This window comes from Petromyzon marinus, chromosome 18, assembly GCF_048934315.1.
Source record: "Petromyzon marinus isolate PM22_M1 ecotype Great Lakes invasive population chromosome 18, UKy_Petmar_22M1.pri1.0, whole genome shotgun sequence".
Lineage (NCBI taxonomy): Eukaryota > Metazoa > Chordata > Hyperoartia > Petromyzontiformes > Petromyzontidae > Petromyzon > Petromyzon marinus.
The window spans coordinates 2,760,252-2,782,249 of NC_133684.1; the positions used below are offsets into that span (position 1 = coordinate 2,760,252).

Sequence of the window (21,998 nt, forward strand, 5' to 3'; positions counted from 1 at the left end):
TCTTAGGACTCTGTGACGCCTGGATAATCAAATGGCATGATTATTATTACTTGCAGAGTGCCTGCTATGATATACGAATCGTAAACCTGGACACTGAGAAAGAAGATAGAACCAAGGCTGAACATATGCAAAGCAGCGTGGAGAGGTGCATGCTGGGAATTTCAGAGAGACAGACTGCAAGAACACTTTGATCGAAGAACACATAACTTAGAGAGGTCACGTTTGGCTAGTGAATAAGAGCGAGTGGGCTTGTCCAGGGCACATCACCAGAAGGGATGGTAGCAGATCGACAAGACTGGCTATGGAATGCCAGCTGAAGCAGCGAACATGCCCGACAGGACAACCACTGTGGAGAAGGAGCAATTAGGTTGTACGTAGGAATGTTGAACTTCTTTCGCATCAAACATAACCAGCCGTGCTAATCGGAGGTGCGGGTGAAGGACAACAAAGCAAAGACAAAAAGCAGATTAGCTCACGCGCAGGAGCGAGATGGATTAAGTCATCACAGGACCAGAAGGGATACCGATGGAGTGGGGAGGCCTGCATCCAGCAGTGGATATACCACAACTGATTATGACATTGGTGAAGCCGGGCCACACCGGGGAGAGGAGGGTAGGATGTTCTTCTTCCTCTTCTTTCCCTCATTCTATCGCTCTTTGCCACGAAGTGTCTTCATTCACAAGTTTCTACACCATTATTTCTCTCTTCCTCTCTGCCCAGCATTCCCCCACTGCTTCACACTCTCCCTACGATCACTCCTCTACTTCAGGTATCCCCGACATTGGTGAGATGCAGTCGTGACGACTCAATTGAATAATTACTCTCATCGATATTTTGCTCATATAGGATGCAGGATTGTCTCTTCTCGTACTGCTGGACCCTGGAACCCTCTCGGGCCATATAATTTCCAAAGCTTCGATATCCTTGCTCATTTGATGAGATAAAACAAAAGGACGGAGTGGCTCAGAGGTCAGGGTACTATGTGGCACGCCGCTGAGGTCCTGGGTTTAAATCAGGGCAGCCACTTGCCCAGATTTCAACTCCAAGTTTAAGCGAGTTGATGGTTTCTACCCAGTCACCAATTACTGTACGAAAATCCATCACGTTACATTGGGTAATGCACTTAATTTGACTGATTTACAGCTCTAAGAAGTGACAAATGTTGATTTGATTATCATGCGACAATCCTACCTCGGAGTAAAGTGTGTGGGGAAATGCAACCCTGACTGTGTAAATTATTAAAAGATCGCTTAAATAATTTTTAGTGAGAGGCCTTATAAAACCATCTCTTCTGCAGCCATTCTCTGACACATGAGGCGCACTGCTCTGTGAACTTCACAAATGCCTTCTATTTGTCATGACATGATGCACAGAGTGCAAATGGAAAACAAAGAGGAAAAAAACCCTGAAATATATGTTTAAAAAAAGTTATTTTTATAAATCTTCGCTGTGTACCGCGTGTTGTTTGCCATCACGTTTAAGGAACCGATTTGACCTGCGCCTTTCCCTCTCAATCATAGAGCGTTGCTGGCTACTGCCGCTATTGCTGGTTCCGATTTGGGCTCGGCTCTCTGGTGGTAGGCCGGGCCACGTTTCGTTTTTTTTTGCTTCGCCTGGGAGTAAGCTGGAGTGCCCGGAGCATTCCCAGACAAGAAAAAAAAACATCGGATCGCCAGACAGCGCCACCACTAAAACAAACCTGCGTGACCGGCACGCTTTAAAATATCTCCACATTTCACGGGACTGAGAAGGCAGGTACCCCTCTCTCACGGGATTGAGAAGGCAGGTACCCCTCTCTCAAGAGACTGAGACGGCAGGTACCCCTCTCTCACGGGACTGAGAAGGATGGTACCCCTCTCTCACGGGACTGAGACGGCAGGTACCCCTCTCCCAGGCGCGTGCGCGGTCACGGTGCTCGCTCACCGGTGCGTCGTGGGGCTGACGTTCACGCGGCACGGGTGGCTGCCGGACTCGAAGCGGTTTGCGAGCGCCACGTTGTTCCCGAAGAGGCAGTAGCGCGGCATGTTGACCCCGACCACGCCGGCCAGCACGGGCCCCGAGTGCAGCCCAATCCGCATCTGAGGGGCGGCCGGGGCACGCGTGCGGGTTAGAGACGCATCGCCTGCGACAAGCAGTTGGTGGGATAGCGCTCATCCATTGCTGGTGCTTAGAACAAGAACGCTGTTTTTAACGGGCAGCCTTAAAATGTCCTCAATTAGTTGAAAGCCCTTTGTCAATCCGCTGTTGGGTGAAGGCCTCCCCGCTGCCACGTCAGTCGTGGGGGGTTCTTTGACCATACTTCACCATATTATTTGGGTCTTTCCGTAAAGTCACGTCGATAGAAAATAATAATAATAATACAAATATCACGACGTTTCGATCGCAACACAAGCGGTCGTCATCAGGTAAAAATGGTGACAACCGCTTGTGTTGCGATCGAAACGTCATGATTTTTTCTTATTTTATTGTTCTATCTACGTGACTTTACCGAAAGACACAAAGAATATGAATCCTGCAGTCACGAAAGCTTTAAGTCAAGATACTTCACCATGTTGGTCAGTGCAAATCGGAGGGCGTACCTCCGATTTGCGAGGTTGGCTACGTACTGTGAGAAAGAAGTTCAACATACATACGGGGCGAGAGCAGGTTCAGACCGATGTTAGCCGTGGTCGTGGTGCATTATGCACAGCACTGCACCATAGTAGTGGTTGAGGATGTCAATAACACGATTATAGCATCAACGCAAAATAATAATAAATAAAATTGATAATGCGAAGATCCCAATGCACAATGCATGAAAAGCAGGAAACAAAACCAGAACCAGAGCACCGACCAATCTGAAGAGGGAAGGACACTTTAAAGAGATGGGTTTTCAAAGAAAACTTAAATATATTTACCGTCAACAGGTTAACCAGATCATCAAAATTGTCACCACCACCACAACTATCATCACCATCAAATTAATGATCACAAATTGTTGCAAAGTATAAATTGAGCACTGGAAGATGACATGAAAGTAATTATATAAATTAACCTATATATGTAATTCCTTATATTTCACGGAAGAAAATACGATGAGTCTACATTTATATATGCGTATAAAAAACCCATCTAAAATCCTTGAGCAGGGCTATAAAAATGCACAGTAGCCGAGTCAGCACCCCCCTGCTAAGCCTGGGTTCCAATCCATGTTTCAGCCACCTGTGATTAAACCAGGTTCACAAACATAGCGAGTTGATGGTCTTAACCCAATCGCGAACAGCTACGCAAAAAAAAATCCCTGTAACATTTCACTTTGATTTTAACTTAATTTCACGGATATGCAGCTCTGAGACTAAAGTTGAACTTCTTTCGTGCCGTACGTAGCCAACCGTACTAATCGGAGGTGCGGGGGAAGAACAACAAACGCAGTTGTAAAGAAATGAGTTTTCAATCTTAGATTTAAACGTGCACCCGACTTCCGGATATCGAACGGAGTTTTTCAGACGGCCGCAGAAGCGCATCTGAAAGGACGCAATGCAGTGACCGTCTTTGTTCGATGCTGATGGGATGGATGACCAGAATTTGCACGAACAATGAGAGGGAGATAAAGAGCACAACGCGTTACAGGAAGAAGTATGCGGCGCCGTGCACCTCAACGCGTCGCGTGCCCAAAGCATAACGCACGTTTCCATGTCAGACTACAAAAAAAAACCCCTAAAACCACGTCATGTTTCCGCGCGTGATGTGTCATTCCCCAACGCACCAAACGCAGCGTCCCACAATCGTTATATTTGGCGCGGCGTGTTCGTGCGTTCGCGACGCGCGCGGCGCTCGATCCCTGGGCTGTGCGGTGGGGGGGGCGGGAGCGCTGCGTTGGGGACGCGTCACCGCCTCGCGCTCCGCCACAGCGAGGGAGGAGGTCGCGCCCGGACTCTTTGCGGCCAGCGAACCGCCTTGGGGACCTCCTGGCCGGGCGAGCACCCGCGGCTAAAACACCTCGCGCTTTCTCAATGATTCATAGCAGCGTGCCCAAGGCTGTTGCGCAGCGGCGTCCGCCAGCCACGGTCTCCGGAGCACGCCCGTGGGAACGGTGAGCGCATGAGTAGGATTCGAATTTAGGCGCAGGCGATGATGAAACTTCGGGTGCGCCGAGCTCCGTTTACACTTTTTTCCTCTACACCCTCCGCCTACCCCTCCTCCCCTACTAACTCCACTCTGCCGTCTCCCCACGTGCAGGGAAAATGTGATATTAAAGCAGCACTTTTTATTTGAAAGACAAAATTACATTCGTTATGCAATGGAAAAGCCAAAACTGTGTTTGTGCACAGACAGTTTTTTTTAGTACTTTGGGGTGGCGAATGTTAACTCCCTTGCCTGGTATGCAGGAGATCGTGGGTTCAATCCTGACCGTGACGCCTGCATATTTGGAGTTTGCGTGTTCTCCCCTTGGTCGCATGGATTTTTCTCCGTGTCCTCTGTTTTTTTCCTCCACATTTTAGAAACGTGCGTTTAGAGTATTTGGCTGCTACAACTTTCCACGTATTAAGCCACTTCGTTGAGCTATAATTTCTGGCTTCTGAAAAAGAGCTACATAGCTCAGTGGGCCTTAGCTGGTAAAATGAAACATTGTTTTAGTTTCGTTTCAGTTTAATACACAGTGGCCAAAAAGCCAGCGCACATTGGGTAATTGAATATATTTTAATACTGGCATGAAAACATTTTAATTGTTCATTCTTTAAGTTCATATTTTACATATCATGATTAATATCTATTTTTCTTCTTTCTTTTCAGATGACAAAAATGGAAAGAAAATTTACTCAAGATGAACGAGTTTAATTAGCTTTTATGATTGCAAACAAGGCCGCTGTAATCTTAAAAAAAAGTCCTACATTCATTTCAAAAGAGAATGCATGCATGTATTAATATTAATGGAAGTCAGTGTTAACATTGTTAACATAAATTAAATAACCACATATGATGTTAAAATATATATAGCAACTCTATGTGTCCTTCCCTTTGGGCCACCCTGCATAATAATAATAATGTACAGCCCAAAGTCAATCCACTGTTGGTTTAAGGCCTCCCAGTGCCATGCCAGTCACGGGCGGTTGTTTGACCACATGCCACCATGCTGATCAGTGTGGGTTGGAGTTCAGGGTCATGGCTGGGAATCCAAAGGACAGACCAAGATATTACAATATATTACTCACCACTGATGTTAGCCACGGCTGGGAATTCAATTCACAGCAGAGATGGGAGAATGAGTGTGCTGCCGATACCCCCCGAAATGAAAGGGAAATTCAAATTAAATACGGCAGAATTGTCTCGATCGAGGTGACGTAAGGGGCATTTGGTGGCAGATCTGATTACCCATGCCGAACGATGAGATGAATTTTCTGCCACTTTGGGTCACTCCTCTTAGGCATGCAAAGGCTCGAATAATATCACGAATGAAATACAAGGTGAGTTTAACATGTAGTAGTACGCTTTTGCGACCAATATTATCCATAAGAGGTTTTTTTGGGTTAGATCGCGCAAATAAAGGTGTCTTTAAATCCACCACCACCACCCGACACAGCTAATTAGTAAGGTTTGTCAAGTAAACAAAAAAGGCCAGTTTGTTACTAGTTCAGCACCCCGGTGTTTTGGAGAGCAAATTAGAAATGTTGTGGGTTAATTCTCCAATATACAGTGAGGGAAAAAAGTATTTCATCCCCTGCTGATTTTGTACGTTTGCCCACTGACAAAGAAATGATCAGCCTATAATTTTAATGGTAGGTTTATTTGAACAGTGAGAGACAGAATAACAACAAAAAAATCCAGAAAAACGTATGTCAAAAATATTATAAATTGATTTGCATTTTAATGAGGGAAATAAGTATTTGAACCTCTGCAAAACATGACTTATTACTTTGTGCAAAACCCTTGTTGGCAATCACAGAGGTCAGACGTTTCTTGTAGTTGGCCACCAGGTTTGCACACATCTCAGGAGGGATTTTGTCCCACTCCTCTTTGCAGATCTTCTCCAAGTCATTAAGGTTTCGAGGCTGACGTTTGGCAACTCGAACCTTCAGCTCACTCCACAGATTTTCTATGGGATTAAGGTCTGGAGATTGGCTAGGCCACTCCAGGACCTTAATTTGCTTCTTCTTGAGCCACTCCTTTGTTGCCTTGGCCGTATGTTTTGGGTCATTGTCATGCTGGAATACCCATCCACGACCAATTTTCAATGCCCTGGCTGAGGGGAGGAAGTTCTCACCCAAGATTTGACGGTACATGGCCCCGTCCATCGTCCCTTTGATGTGGTGAAGTTGTCCTGTCCCCTGAGCAGAAAAACACCCCCAAAGCATAATGTTTCCACCTCCATGTTTGACGGTGGGGATGGTGTTCTTGGGGTCATAGGCAGCATTCCTCCTCCTCCAAACACGGCGAGTTGAGTTGATGCCAAAGAGCTCCATTTTGGTCTCATCTGACCACAACACTTTCACCCAGTTGTCCTCTGAATCATTCAGATGTTCATTGGCAAACTTCAAACGGGCATGTATGTGTGCTTTCTTGAGCAGGGGGACCTTGCGGGCGCTTCAGGATTTCAGTCCTTCACGGCGTAGTGTGTTACCAATTGTTTTCTTGGTGACTATGGTCCCAGCTGCCTTGAGATCATTGACAAGATCCTCCCGTGTAGTTCTGGGCTGATTCCTCACCGTTCTCATGATCATTGCAACTCCACGAGGTGAGATCTTGCATGAAGCCCCAGGCCGAGTGAGATTGACAGTTCTTTTGTGTTTCTTCCATTTGCGAATAATCGCACCAACTGTTGTCAACTTCTCACCAAGCTGCTTGGCAATGGTCTTGTAGCCCATTCCAGCCTTGTGTAGGTCTACAATCTTGTCCCTGACATCCTTAGAGAGCTCTTTGGTCTTGGCCATGGTGGAGAGTTCGGAATCTGATTGATTGCTTCTGTGGACAGGTGTCTTTTATACAGGTAACAAGCTAAGATTAGGAGCACTCCCTTTAAGAGTGTGCTCCTAATCTCAGCTCGTTACCTATATAAAAGACACCTGGGAGCCAGACATCTTTCTGATTGAGAGGGCGTCAAATACTTATTTCCCTCATGAAAATGCAAATCAATTTATAACATTTTAGACATGCGTTTTTCTGGATTTTGTTGTTGTTATTCTGTCTCTCACTGTTCAAATAAACCTACCATTAAAATTATAGACTGATCATTTCTTTGTCAGTGGGCAAACGTACAAAATCAGCAGGGGATCAAATACTTTTTTCCCTCACTGTACTGGTGTGCTGAAAGAGTAACTAATTGGCATGTTTTGTTTACGTGACAAGCCTTACTATAATTGGCTGTGTCGGGTGGTGGCGGGTTTAACGACACATTTGTATACGTGCGATCTAACCCTCCCAAAAAAAACCTCTATTTAGGAACACGAGGTGACTCGTCCAAGAATAAACACAGACGAGGATGGATCTTCAGTCACTTCAAGATGACCCCACCCATCTGTGGATGAGGGCAAATAGGTGGCGGTGGGGGCCGCGGTGTTGGGGGGGGGGGATGGGGGGAGGATTGTTATCAAGATCAATGATCAATGGGAGACTCGTATAATGGGAGTACAGTATTGAATAATAAGGCCCATCTTTCCCATCTTTCCCCATCGCTTGGTGTTTGTGGGGTTGTTTTCCCCTTTCCTTTCCCGAGAGCTTCAGCTGCGGGGTGCTGACATTTCCCCGGTGGACTCTGCGAGTGGATCGGACGCTGCAGCGAGAGGCTGCGACCGCGTTTAGGGAAAGATGCGCGGGGCTAGAAAGTTTGCCTTGCGAATGAGCTTCGATATAAATACAATAATACCTACGATAATCACCCAGGAATGTCTGTCCTTAACGCTCGTGACGTCACGCCACATCGACCAGCCCCCCTCATTAATATTCATGAGCAGGTGACGTCCTCCAAATGGACACCCCCCCCACACCCCCCCTCACTAATAATCATGCGCAAGTTACGTCACTCCACATCGACCAGCCCCCCTCATTAATAATAATGAACAGGTGACGTCCTCCACATGCACCCCCCCCTCATTAATAATCATGAGCAGGCAACGTCACTCCACATGAAGGGGGGGGCGAGGCGCCTCCTCCCCCCTCCTCGGCGTCAACTCACAACCCTCACTACAAAGGCAGAACCCTCACGTCACGTGATCTCCGTAACACTGTTATTGAGATATAGAAATAAAAAGGACGTCATGATCAACACGGGATTATAACCTTTAAATTCAATAAGTCTGTGTCACCGCGGCCTTACAAATTGCACACGAATTGATGCAATGAATATCAATGTCGCGGTCTGATTTTCGCTTGCAAGTTTCAGATTTACTGCAATACACCCGTCCTTGGACGGGCAAAAGGCGAGTTGTTATTATTCAGCAACAACAAAAAATAATTAGATTTCCATCCTCGCCATTAACGCGACCTTACAAATAAAGGAGGCGCCGTTTGAGTTCACGTTTTGTTGGGCAACGGAAGAGTGACGCGTATACGTGGGTGACTACGCCATCGCAACGCCTGGTGCCACGACAATGAGATGTGACAACGTGCACTTTCTATTTTTACGGCGAGGCACACGAGGGAGTTTTCGCTTTTACCCATAATGCTCCACAACAATGTCATTATGAAACGTGTCTGTGTGTGCGCGTAAATATACAAACACATATATACACGCACACACACAGTGCTTCAAAAAATGTTTTTACACTTATATGGGACGATCTTTTTTAATGGAAAAAGAACGGATAATAATACACTAACGTGATAACATATGCAATGTTAATAGCTTCAAAAAGTCAAAGAGTCTCCCATTTCTTCTTTGGTTCTTTCGGTAAAGTCACGTAGAATGAGAATAAAAGAATAAAATAAAACAAATAAAATTCTCACGACGTTTCGGCCACAACACAAGTGGCCTTCTTCAGGTGAAAGGAACAAACCTGTCGGGACGACAGAGCTTCAATGAACGCTGCTAAGATTCGCAGCGTCTTTTAAGCTGGTTGAGAGAAGTGAGGCACCTTGACAACGGGGTTTACATATCAAACAGGAGAATTAAGCATTGAAACAGTTGAGGGATTAGCTTGTGACTGGTCACAGAAATAGCTCTGTTAAAGTGTTAAAGTCAAAGCCTACTTTACCGAAAGAACCAAAGAAGATGAATCCTTGCAGTCACGAAAGCTTTAAATCGAAACTTAGTCTCCCACGTGTTCGCCATCGTTGTCAACACGTGGCCTGGGATCTTCTCCACGTGGTCTCCAGAGCCCGGAGGCAGCAGCACATGCCACGTGGTGTTGTTGCAAATTCTCTTCTACGTGCAAATTCCCTTCTACGTGACTTCACCGAAAGAACCAAGGATATTCTCAGAAGTGTTAACATTTATTTAAAGCACCTTGTATATAATTCTTGCTGTGGAGTTGATTTGACAACAATTGAAATTGGGTTGGTCATTGGCTGTTCAGACCCCTTAAAAGCCCAATAGCCCCCCCTCCACCTCCCCACAATGACTCAAATCCCAACGTAATCACACACCGGCTGGGCGCCGTCTCCAGATATAAATAGGGTGCACTCGTGCCCGTGTGCGCACCTACAGGTTAACTCTTCAACGACCAAGAGCTTTACACTCGCAACCTCGGCAAATTTTCAACGCTCGTCTTTGTGACATGATGGCAGTCTTCGTCAAGGTCAAATGCAAGGTCAAGTACACCACACGACCATTGTTGTTTTAACCAATGAGTGAACGAATATCCATAGATTGATTCAATATTGCCCAGCTCGGCAGTGAGAGCACGGTGCATTGCTCCGTTGTCGTATTTTCACCGAGGCGTGATTCATGACGGAATATTCTCAGAGTTGCCTGGTAGCCTGGAGGTGACACGTGCCTTAGTAGTCACAGCGACAGTTACACGGGACATGGTGTGCCGGGTGCAGACAGATGTATTTTCCCAGGGGTCATCAACCCAGACCAGGCCCAGGTGGAATTAAACCCCGGTTGTCGCATCACCAGCACTCAAAAGAGTTAATAGCTCTCTCATGCCCCAGCAGGGCTGCTTCAACCTGCAGTTCACGTGGCCTCTGAGATCAGCTTGATTTGCTACAGTGCCCGGATTTCGTGACCTTCACAGCTGTACATCGCATCGCAAGGGAGAGGTGGTGGTTGTTGCTCGCTAACAGCGATTGCCCCAACAGCCTGTGTAAGCTACAGGGACGAGGGAAAGCTGGGAGAGAGGGGGGGGGGTCTTTGGGCGTGGTGGCGTAGCGGTTAGCGCGCTGCGCTACAAACCCGGCGGACCTGGGTTTGATTCCCGCTCACGGCTAACCCCAGCGACGATTATCTAAACCGGTCCTGGGCCTCCCCTAGGTCGCCTCAGCCGCAAATGAGTACCTGGTGTGGTGTGTAAACATCACTAATGGGGGAGACAAAGGCGGCCGCGTGCGGTGCTGGCCGCCCACCCCCTCGTGTGCCGTGCCGGCCTTCATAGGTGCGACTCTCTAACAGCACTTGCCCCGACAGTCTGTTAAGGCTATATGGGTGGCGGGGGGGGGGGTCTTTGTCTCTGGTGGGCATGGTGGAAGTGTGGCTGGTGGGACGCCAGGCAGAGCTGGAAAAAATCCCACCTTGATGGGCTCTCCGTCGGGCGTGAGCACCTTCTGCGCCAGGTCGATCATGCGCAGGGCCATCCAGGCCACCCGCTGGGCGTGCTCCGCGCTCGGCTTGTGCAGGCCGCCCGCCACGCAGTACGCATCTCCGATCGTCTCCACCTGCACGCTCGCACCGCACCGGTAACCACTCGTTCGTTCATTAGGACGCACGCGCGGACGCGTTACTGCTCGGGTTGCCACCCTGTCCGGGTTGTGGTAGTACGGTCCCCCTTCTCAATTTATTATTGTAAGTAGCACAATTTGGCCACGTGGTGGGGCTGGAAAAGGACAGCACAGCAAGATCCACTGTTGTACTGGACTATGCTCCCACATCTATGCTCCCCTCCTTCACGAATCCGCACTGACCAGTGTGGTGAAGTGTGGCAGAGAGATCCTCATTCATCAATAGATTGACAAGAGGGGCTGATCATGTAAATTGTGAGCTTAAGCACCAATATTTATCAATCAAGGCATTGCTTTTCATTTCATTTTCATTTCATTTATTTGGTATAGCCCTGTGAACCATTCGGCTTTTGAATCGGGTGCAACCGCAACAAACAAAAACATGAACAAGAAAACATCTTAAAGTGACTATGCGCAAACAGAAAAATCCAGGAAAAAACAGCAATAATCTTCCATAAAAAGCACCGTACACCAACGCTCTGTGCAAAAATCCCAGTGGGATGCAAGTCAAACAACAAGAACCACAAGCCAACTTAGATTAAAGCCATCATTCTAACTCCGTACTACAACAAAAAAACATGGCCAAACCAAAAAAACTTTTCGAAATCACCAAAATAAAGCCATAAAATCATGTAACAGTGGTTATAAGAACTGTGACCGAAATTTCACAATAAACGACATAAACAACATGTACCACCAAACCCTGCAGCCATAGCTGGCTTCATGAGTCACTCCACAACAGTAGGAGCATCAGTTGGAGTATCAACATTTTTCAATGCACCTTTAAAGATTTGCACACTAAATCAAAACACAAGATAATACTTCGCAGCGGTTATCCGGAGCGAAACATTTTATTTTAGGCCACTGAATAGCAGTGGCAGCTAGGGGTGTACAACTCCACTAGAGCAGTTTTGAGTGAAGATCTCATGTTGCAGTTTATTGGCAATAGCATTCCAGACCCTAGGGGCATCAATAGCAAAGGCCCTTCCTCCAGTATTTGTACGGCAATAAGGTATGTGAAGTTGGTAAATGAGCGAAGACCTTAGGTCAAATTTGTTCTTTCAAACAGAGAGGGGATCCAGCAGGTAGTCTGCGGATTTTTTTGTAAGTACATCGTGAATAAATAAGATTGTTATGCATAGCTTCCACTTGTGGTTTTCCCATGATCGTCCGCGTATTGACATAGCTGCTGGGACATGAAAGTCTGTTTTGTAACAATACCTCATTCAAGAAGACCCTATGTGTCCGTGCGTGCCACTCAGATATAGCTATGGGTTTTATTTTACATGTGAGCTCTCCCCTCTTCTAGCATTGAGATATTATCCTTCCCATGATATGTGCCAGATTTATGTACCTTGTAGGTGGGGAAACCCGACAACATTACACCCAGAGGGGGTAAAACTAATTTAGATTTCAATCTAAATTTGAAGCTTTTGTGACTGCACGAATCTCTTTGGTTCTTTCGGTAAAGTCACGTAGGTATAAAAAGAGTCATTTAGATTTTGTTGGGCCTGGCGGACAGGGGCAGGGCACTGCACACGGTGCGAGACTGCAATTGCAACCATGGCCAGGCATTCATGCCATCCAGCAAACAGCACTACTCCATCATCTGCACGCCGGCTGGTAATTTGCAATGATAATCACCGTTTACAGACCTTTGTCCATCCACTGCTGGACGAATGTCTCTCTTCCGGTACCAAGTTGGTCGTGGGGGGATTGTTTCACCATCCCATCAACATGCTGCAAAGTTTCCTGACACGAACAGTCACTAATATCTAAGATCCACGTCAGCAAACAAGAGCTAAACATTGCCCACGGTTGTGTGGTGGATTAACAAGGCAATGGTATCAAACATTGCGACTCAAGAATGTCCCACAGGGCTGCGGCACCTCCATTAACCTTTCACTTTGCGAAGGTGTTCTCACACCATGCATGATGCAATCACCCGAACCCAATTTGGCTGCAAAGTAAAACTATGAAATATTAATTATTTAGCAAAATAAGTATCTCGGAATAATAATATAATACATTTATCGGTCAGTAATATTTGCTGTGAACATCTCACGCTCAGTTCATTTATAGAACGCCGTCAGTATTATCACCGTCGTCATCATCAAACTAAGCTAAAATTATTACAATTTTACGAGGTAAGGCCCACTGAGCTATATTGTTTTTCAAAAACGACCTGGCCACAAATGATCGCGCTACGAAGTGGCTTATCACGTGGAAATGTATAGCAGCTAAATACTCGAAATGCACCGTTCTAAACGTGGAGGGAAAAACCTGAGGAACCCGGAGAAAAATCCACGCGACCACGGGGAGAGAGACACGCAAACTCCAAATACAGCAGCAGGCGTCAGGGTCGGGATTGAACCCACGAACCTCCTGCGTTCCAGGCGTGTACGTTAACCCCCCCTGTGAGTGCGCGCGTGCGTGTCCGGCAGGCATCTGTTCAAGCGCGGTCAGGCCTTCCGACAACGCCACGGCGATCGGCAGCGGCGTGTCCCGTCAATTACTCGACTGGGCCTGACGTGCGTGGGCACGAGCAGTCACCGCCGCGTGCTTGTGCAAGCGATCATCGACTCGCGGCCAAAAATAGCGTGCCCGCGCAACACCGTGGAAAATCTCCCAGCGAGAGCAGTAGTTGCGCCGCAGATATATTGGCGACGTCACCAAATCCTCAACTTGGCCTCCCATGAAAGCCGAGTGTTTCTCCCACGGGCCAATGATTGTTTGACACAATTCTACGCGTCACAGACTTGGGCGACAGCATCGCATTGTGGAGCCACATTGCAACGTCGTTGAAACTTAACATGCGTAAACGTCGTCCGGGTTTTTGTTCACAGGCGCTCTGCGGTAGAGAGTGACTATAAGATTCTTCAAATAATCGATAACTCAACGGCCATCGGTGCGCTTGCTCTGTTTCCCATGTGTGCCGCTGGTTGGGATGTAATGGGTGGGGTTTGGTGACATCATTGGCATCATCAGCCATGTCACGCTGCACGTGGCTTGCAGGGAGGCAGGTGACATTTTTAAAGGGGCCTTAAGTAATTATCCACAACTTATATATTTTTTTTTATTGACTACCCAGCAGCTTTGAATATACGTTAACACACTTACTTCCCAATAAATGTTTACTGTACAATTGGATTGTTTTCACATTATGAACATAATTGCTTTTGTTCCATAGCATATGCCTCATGTTTTTAACCCTTTAATTAAGACGTTTAATGTGTTACATTTTCAAGATCTCGGTGTACCTCGCAAAAGAGATGTGCAGTCTCAACGGGCTCTTGCCTGGAATAAAAGACTGCTAACAACTAAATCTACATGTTCTGCAGTTCATTATTTGCTTTGTTTCGACAAAAGCTCGGCGTAACCTCTTAGCTGGAGCATAGCTATACGAGTTGAGTCATACATTTTTATTTAAAGCTTTCGTGACTGCAGGGATTCATATTCTTGGTTCTTTCGGTAAAGTCACGTAGAAGGGAAACAATAAAATTAATAAAGTATTAAAGCTTTCGTGACTGCATAAAATTACTCATTGTTTTTTTCGGTAAAGTCACGTATGTAGAAATACAATAAAATTATATTTCTACTGACCGTGTATCTCGTATTTTTCATTCTATCTATGCTGGTATGTGCAATCCAAAGGTTGAACACGAAATTTAACACTTCTGAAATTCGTGGTCCGCCAGGAAGTGTCTAACTGTGTTGTTGGCCTGACTGGATGTGCTTCACATAATGTTTTTTCAGGTTTGTTGAATTCTCGTCTCTCATCTTTTTGTTGTATTTACCTCAGTGATTTGTTCTTGACACCTGATGAAGATCGCTTGCGTTGTGATCGAAACGTCGTGATTGTTTTTTGTTTTAATATAATTTTATTGTATTTCTACATACGTGACTTTACCGAAAAAACCAATGAGAAACAATAAAATTGTTTTATATTTTTATTATTTCATTGTAAAGTCACGTAGAAGGGAAACAATAAAAATGTTTTAATATTTTTATTCTTTTATTGTTTGCCTTCTACGTGACTTTACCGAAAGAACCAAGAATATGAGTTGAGTCATATTAATTCCGCGAGCTGGAGTTTGGCAAGATACGTGCCAGCGTGTTCTTTTGGCACTCTGCGCAGCCTGCGCTGATTTGTCAGGCAGCTCTCGGAGCCGTGGGTAATTATGCTACATTTATTTATATAAAAAACATATTTATGAGAAGAATTTGTCAGCATGGAGAACAAATACAAGGTTGGCAACATTAATAAGGACATTACGCACACGGCAATGCTTGTTTGCACGTGATAGATGCAGACGCTGGAAATTAGCCGTGAAAATTTCATTAAGAATGTGCGGCTTTGTCTTTGCATGAAACTGAATTCCAGAAATAGAAGCTAAAAATACACCGAAAAATGGTTGCTTAATAAAGGAATGCAAACCCTTACCCTCGTTCCATTACAACACACCTGATCTGAAAGAGAAACGTGATATCGAGAGAGGGGCCGCACAGACTGTGCGAATGCATACTTGCACTCTTAACATGAGTTTGCAAATAAGAAAACAGCGCTTTATTTGCCAGGCATTTTGAAGTACTTTAAATAACTCCTCAATAGCTTTCACCAGCTGCATAATGCTCGGGGTACCAGCCTCCTGTAAGACTGCTGCAAGCATCTGAAGTGAAATGCCACTGGAATAGACCTTGTATGGTGACCTACGGCTCAAAGCAATTAATTCCATCTCTGTAAAATCTCAAGCCCTGGGTTTTAGTGCAACCGCGCAACTTATTGTTATTCAAGAGGCACGATAAAAAACAAGACAGTTTCACATATCGCAGCTGTACAAATTTACTTGCTCTATAATTAATGGTGATACGCAAAGTCCGTGTGCAGATGCGTGCCGACGTATCGAGCCTGCCACGGGAATGGATCACCCCCACTGATATGACACGGGGGGGGATGCATCGGGTATCTGCGGTTGTGGTTGTACTGTATAGCTCTCCAGTGTTCCTAAAGAAGCTCATATCACATGGAGCGAAACGTCGGACACCATGCCGAGTGACGTGCGGTTCAACGCCAAAACACAGAGAGCTATCGCATTGATTTTCTCCGCACGCCATTGGGCGTTGAAGCTTGATGCACTAAATTAAGACATATGGTGCAGAATACTGAACTCCGAGGCTGAGCAGGTGCATCTCGGCTATTGTGTCTGAGTAGGAAGTGGCCTGTGAATACCAAGCAGCCAGGATGCTCGAGTTGCCAGCAAACAAAAATAGGCTTTACTGAAAATTCCAAACCATATCTGCGTGTGTTAGATGCATATATAGATATTGAAAATGTTAAAAATATATCAGGAATGTGCGTAACGGGCATGCCTCTGGAGTCAGTGCGGCGTCCCCTGGGCATGGACAATTTATCTTGCATTTCCTGCCGGTTTAGTCAATGTTGTGTGCATGAGCTCTTACTGATACTACAAAGGCCTATATTAGAGTGCTGGGGTGGAGCTGTGGCGTAGTCTATAGCGCGATCCGCTATACACCCGGCAAGCCGAGTTCAATTCCTAGCCACGGCTAACATCAGTGGTGGCGAGTGATATCAGGACCAGTCTTGGAACTTTAATTCACCAAACATGTACTGATCATCTTGGTGAAGTATGGCCAAATAACCCACATGACCAACATTGCTTTGGGGAGGCACTCATCCAGCAGTGAACTGGGAAAATGGCTGTCACCCGTACACAGTTACAGCATTAGAATTCTCATTGCTTGGCCACAATGGTGTACGCACGATCGTGATAACGGGTTACTCAAATCCCCCCCGGAGCGCATAGCTCTTTAGACGTGTCCACGCCGCGTAATTACTGCACAGCGCGAAGTCCCTCAGGTGTTCCGGAGTCGCACCTCTCACAGCCAGCTCAGTCTCACATCCCTCCCCTCTTAAGTGGCATCCCCCCCCCCCCCCCCCCTTCGAAACCAGGGCAGCATTAGCAGCAGGCTCGGGAGGCCATTCGCAGAGTAGCATGTGGAGTGTGGTTTTGTTTCTTCCGAACACCGGGTGTTTTTTTAGTTTTCCATGGAAGGGGGAGGAGGAGGTCTAGTCGCGTGGCAGTCGCGGGCAAACGAGCTCGCCGTTGTTGCCATTTTCTTGCACGTGGCCGCCCCCCTCCTGTGACGTCATTGTCACAAGCCCCGTGGCGGGTGAGGGCCAATCACAACCAAACGCAGGGGTGGCGCGAGTCAATTTCAGCGGGAGCCGCTGCGCACGAGGGCTATTGCCGTAGCAGCACGTGGCCAGCGGACACACGTCACGGGTTACCACCGTCCACTTGTCGTACATATGTGTTATTTTGTTGTTTGACCATACTTCGTCACACTTTGTTAGTGGGGGCTGGTGAAAGGTGAGAGGGGGGGGGCAGGTGGGGGGCAGGACTGGTTCAGATATCACTTGCCACTCCTATTAGCCGTGGCCAGGAATTGAATTTAGATCGCTAGGTTCACAGTCGATGATGTCATCCTTTGAGTGCTCAATATTGTGTGACCTTGGAAGCTAAGCAGGGCTCGAGCCTGGTAATTGGGCCAGGAATAATTTTATTATTGTACAATACTTCACAATCCGTTGGTCTAACCAATACAAAACAAACATGTTTGCCATTTCTAAGATAGAGCCCATGCACCCCCCAGTGTTAGAATATTACGGCCTAATTTGAGTGGAAATTCCACATTCATGTGGAAAAGATTAGTGTTGACCTTCTACCAAGCATTGCAATTGAGTGTATTTAACAACCCTGAAGACATGATGGGCTGGCTTCACACTGTCCGGTGACAACCACGGACAACAGCCACCTTGAGATGCATCTTAAAACAAAAAACGTACAATTCCTTAGCATTTTATTCACGTTACGTATACGTTCCTTTAACGCTCGTAGAACACGCAATTACGCGTACTATTCAGTGATAAAAAAAATATGTAGAAGCGCAAGAATTTGTGTCAGAGCCGCGTTATAGTGCTGGCCTACGCGGGCAGAGAGTCGCAACGCGTGGTTGATGATGGAGGCCGGAATGCGTCGCCGCGGCCTATTCATTGCTGCGACATCACAAAGCGGCGTGCGTATTGCTCCCGCTAATTGCTAATTATTTAGCGCTGATGGGACAGCCATTGGGTCCATTAGCCAGTGTCCGCTGGCTCGCGGTATGCCATCGATCCACCTGAGAATGAAAGACAACGCATGCCGTACGGGGGAGGAGGGGGTGGCGAACAAAAAAGAGAATCGTATCCACCGTATCCATTCATCTATAAATACACGCACGCGTGGACCGAAGGTTGCAAGGGGTGCGCGAAAGGTGACTTCGCATTGTGAAAATAATAATAATAATCTCGTGACACCATAGCCCGAGCTTGAAAGTAATTCTGGAGTGCTGGCCTTAACTAAGATACGTGCACGTGATCCATGGAAGCTTGCAAGACTACAAAAAAGACAGGAGACCTTTGTGTCCCGCGCATTCATTTAATGAGTTTCAGCCATCTGGAAATGGAGCTTCAAAAAAGAAAAGCACGCAAACATCATCGGCAAGCAAGCTGGGAGGGTGCTCACGAAGGCCAATTTAGAGCTGTGGGTTCGCAGTGAAATTTCACTTTATGAGATCGTGCAAGATAAGAGTGTATAATAACGAACTTTCGGCCCTTTATAATTAAAATAATGCACGAAGGTCCCCCCCTCCACCCCCATGCCGTGTCAGTCATAGGGGTTGGTTTACCATACTTCACCATGCTGAGTTTGTGCAGCGTCGCAGTTAAAACAATGGCTAGTCAACAGTACAAATGAGAAAAGTGTGCATACTCCCACCTCTTCCAAGATGCCTGACAAGTGTGGAAGAGTAGGCCCGTGGCTGTTTTGTGCTATCTCTAGGGTATGCCGTTCTGCAAGCGGTGACACGAGAAAGCAATGGCAAGGCTGCACGTTTGCCTGTTTCTATTTTAGTCTTGTAACGCTCGTGTTCAGGTTGCTAGGTGGATCGTTCAATGGCACGATCACGCGATATGGTGAAGGTTTGGGAAGGCTTTCATCCAGCAGTGGATTGGCGATGGCTGATGATCATGGTTAACAATAATAATGATAAACTCTGGAATTAATGTTGGAGGTCACACAACAGGGGATATGGTTGAATGAATCACAGTGCCTGTGGCTATTTTATCGTTGCAATTCTCCGACACGACAGCTGTTTTCTGCCTACTTTGGCACAGCGGGCTCGGTGTGTTGCACAGTTCAACGTGTTGCATGCGCCTGCGTTGCCGAGCCTTGTTGCAGGCGTTCAGAAAGGGGCCTATGTTGAACAGCTCATCGCCATGGGTAGAAGCCATATTTAATGAAGCGCAGCTGGCTCTCTCTTGAAACCTGTGGCTGTGGTTTAATCATCGCAACGCTCGCGTTCCCTTATTCTCTGGCAATTGTACACGTTAAATACTTGCGCGGATGGATGTAGCATTCGTGTCAGCAAAATTTACTTTCTTAACTGCCTCTTTCGTTTAAATGGCTTCTCGAAGAGGAGCCGGTGACGATTCATGATGGAGCAATTTGCGATTTTGAAAGCTCGGGATTTTAGGCCATGATAGTTACTCCGTAAAGAATACACTTTACGGAGTAACCTATGCCAGCAAAGTTTCTAAAACGGTTTCATGTGGCACATCCAGGACCGGATTTTTGATTTGATGGGGGCCTGGGGCTCTTGCAATGATGGAGGCCTCCCTTTTGTACATTCAATTCCTTCCCTTTAATGTTCATCACCACACACACACCCGATGCCAAACGCTCCGTCGGTATTCACCTCTGATTTAGCAGTTCTTTTTATTATTGTGATACGCGAGCTGTAGGGCTAAACCATCCTTGAAACAAACAAAACTGTTTTAATTTTGGCAAGTAAATTGCGGCAATGCACGCAGTGACACTGGCGCTTGAGTAATTTCATCACCTCTCTATGGTCTATCACAACCCTACACGATTGTGCTTCATATGTACGCATGTTGAACCTCTTTCGCACCGAACATAGCCAACCGTGCTAATAGGAGGTGCGGGGGAAGGACAGCAACCTAAACACAAAAAGCAGTTGTAAAGAAATGAGTTTTCAATCGAGATTATTATTTAAAAGTGCACAGCTCCCAGTGGCTTCCTAATATCGGAAGGGAAGAGCCTTCCAGACGGCCGCAGAAGCCGCGCATCTGAACGCGCGCGATGCGGTGGCCATCTTTGTTTCGCCGCCGTCACCGCGAGCACGACAGCCGCGGCAGCTTTGCCCACGCCTCACCTTGTAAATGTCGAGCAACCCGCACTGGTGGTCGAACCTGGTGTAGAGCGCGTTGAGCATGCCGATGACCTGCAGGGGCGTGCACTGCGCGCAGATGGCCGTGAAGCCTACGATGTCAGAGAAGAGCACCGTGACGTCGTCGAACTTGCGCGCGGGCATGGCGAGGCCCTGCCAGAGGCAGCGCGCCACGTCGCCCGGGAAGATGGAGTCGAGCAGATCCACCGTGCGCTTCTTTTCCTCCTCGAGCGCGCGTCGCGTCTGCTCCAGGGTTTCCTGCGTTCGCACGGCGGACGTCGACGTTAAACGAAAAAAACTTATCGGACTATTTTTTTGTTTGTTATTTCACCGGGTATGTAGCTACTTGCCAGGAGTGACCTGGCCATCGCAAACGATGGCTCAACGCGAAGTGGCTTATCGCGTGGAAATGTATAGCAGCTAAACACTCAAGACGCGTGTTTCTAAATGTGGAGGGAAAAATCGGAGGACCTGGGGAAAAATCCACATGACCGCAGGGAGAACATGCATGAAGACTCACAATAAGGCCAGCCCTTTGGCCTGGTTCCTGGGCGTTTAGAATTTTCAACATAGTTTATTCAGGGCTTAAATTCTCACGGGTTGTTTTACGAGTAGCTGGTAGGCTGGGGCAGGCGCGTGGCGAGTGGCCACAGCCGTGGTGAGAGAAATACTGGGTGTGGTGTGCCGGATTCGGAAAATGTTCCCGGTTGCCGAACTTGATGGACCCAGTTGAAATTAAACCCCATGGTTATGTGATTAAAAATGGTTTGGAGGTTTCAGATGTGCGTGCCATCTTTTTTAACCTGGTAAAAACACAAGCGATAAAGTATGAGTTTCATATGCAAGCGTGACCTACGTCGCCAAAATGGCAAATGCAAAGCAAAGTACGGAAGAGGAGATACGATGTGAAACGAAAGTGTACATGTCCTTTCAACAAAGCCCATGTTACTTGCGATCAAGGGTGATCATGTACACGCCCTTTGCATTTTTATCAAGTAAATGCAATTACGTAAAGAATCACTTTGGATGTTGTGAAAAGGTCAAAATAAGCTAACATGTGACAACTTACATGCAATATTGGTCATTATCAGGAAATACATTCAATGTAATGTATTCCATCCACAGATATTTCAACTCATGAAATGAGCTCCGCCTTATCGATTTCAACCGATGAGAGTTACACCCAGTAAACATGCAACGTCGGGCCAACATTGGCACGTGGTTAAAACCGTTGGCCCAACTTTCCATATTTACTGGGTGATCGGTTGATTATCGTAAATAATCGCCACCGCATGATGCCAGATGTAGCCATTAGAGAGAAACAATTCCTTTTTAGAAAAGGTTTCATTACGCAGCTTGTACAAATACTTTTTTTGTTTAAATCCGCATTAAGCCGAGTTATTTTCTACCACTTCTCAAAGGAGACCCATCGAGCTCTCCGCCAATCCTACGAACGGTCCGGCTCTCCGGTGCGGGGATTGAGTGGGGGACACAAGCAGCGGGGAGGGGGGGGGGCGTGAGATAACCAGTGACCTACGGGAGTGTTCGCCAACCAGGGCACCCCCCGCGTGCTTCTGAAGCGGAAATTAATTATGAAAGTGGGGCAACGCGCTGCGGGGCTGCGTTTAATTTGGCATGTCAGGTGGGAAAGAGAAGCAAACACAATCGTGGGAGCGCTGCGGGAGTCAGCATTCAGTCCCCACGCGTGCATTAAGGGCTCCGTCAGGGGCCAGGGAAGCAGAATGGGGAAAGGGCAAACCTCTGTTTAGCGTCGCACCGCCAGGTGCCTTAAAAGCCATCAACCAAATGTTTACTAAAGTGCTGCCAGAAAATTAAAG

General features: G+C 46.8%; 1 protein-coding gene across 2 annotated transcripts in view; it reads right to left on the minus strand.

The window, feature by feature from the left end:
• Window positions 1–1,919: 1,919 nt before the first annotated feature.
• The window catches only part of GUCY1A2 (guanylate cyclase 1 soluble subunit alpha 2), a 45,283-nt gene continuing 25,204 nt past the window's right edge, over window positions 1,920–21,998 (minus strand). The window contains exons 7-9 of one of the 2 annotated variants that reach the window (XM_032956496.2): window positions 20,146–20,418; window positions 10,645–10,788; window positions 1,920–2,078 (exon numbers count right to left, since the gene is read on the minus strand). In XM_032956496.2, coding sequence (XP_032812387.2) covers window positions 1,920–2,078; window positions 10,645–10,788; window positions 20,146–20,418 — 576 coding nt within the window. Of the gene's footprint in view, window positions 2,079–10,644; window positions 10,789–14,049; window positions 18,052–20,145; window positions 20,419–21,998 lie in introns of those variants that run through there. The other variant, XM_032956497.2, reaches the window with a different exon arrangement.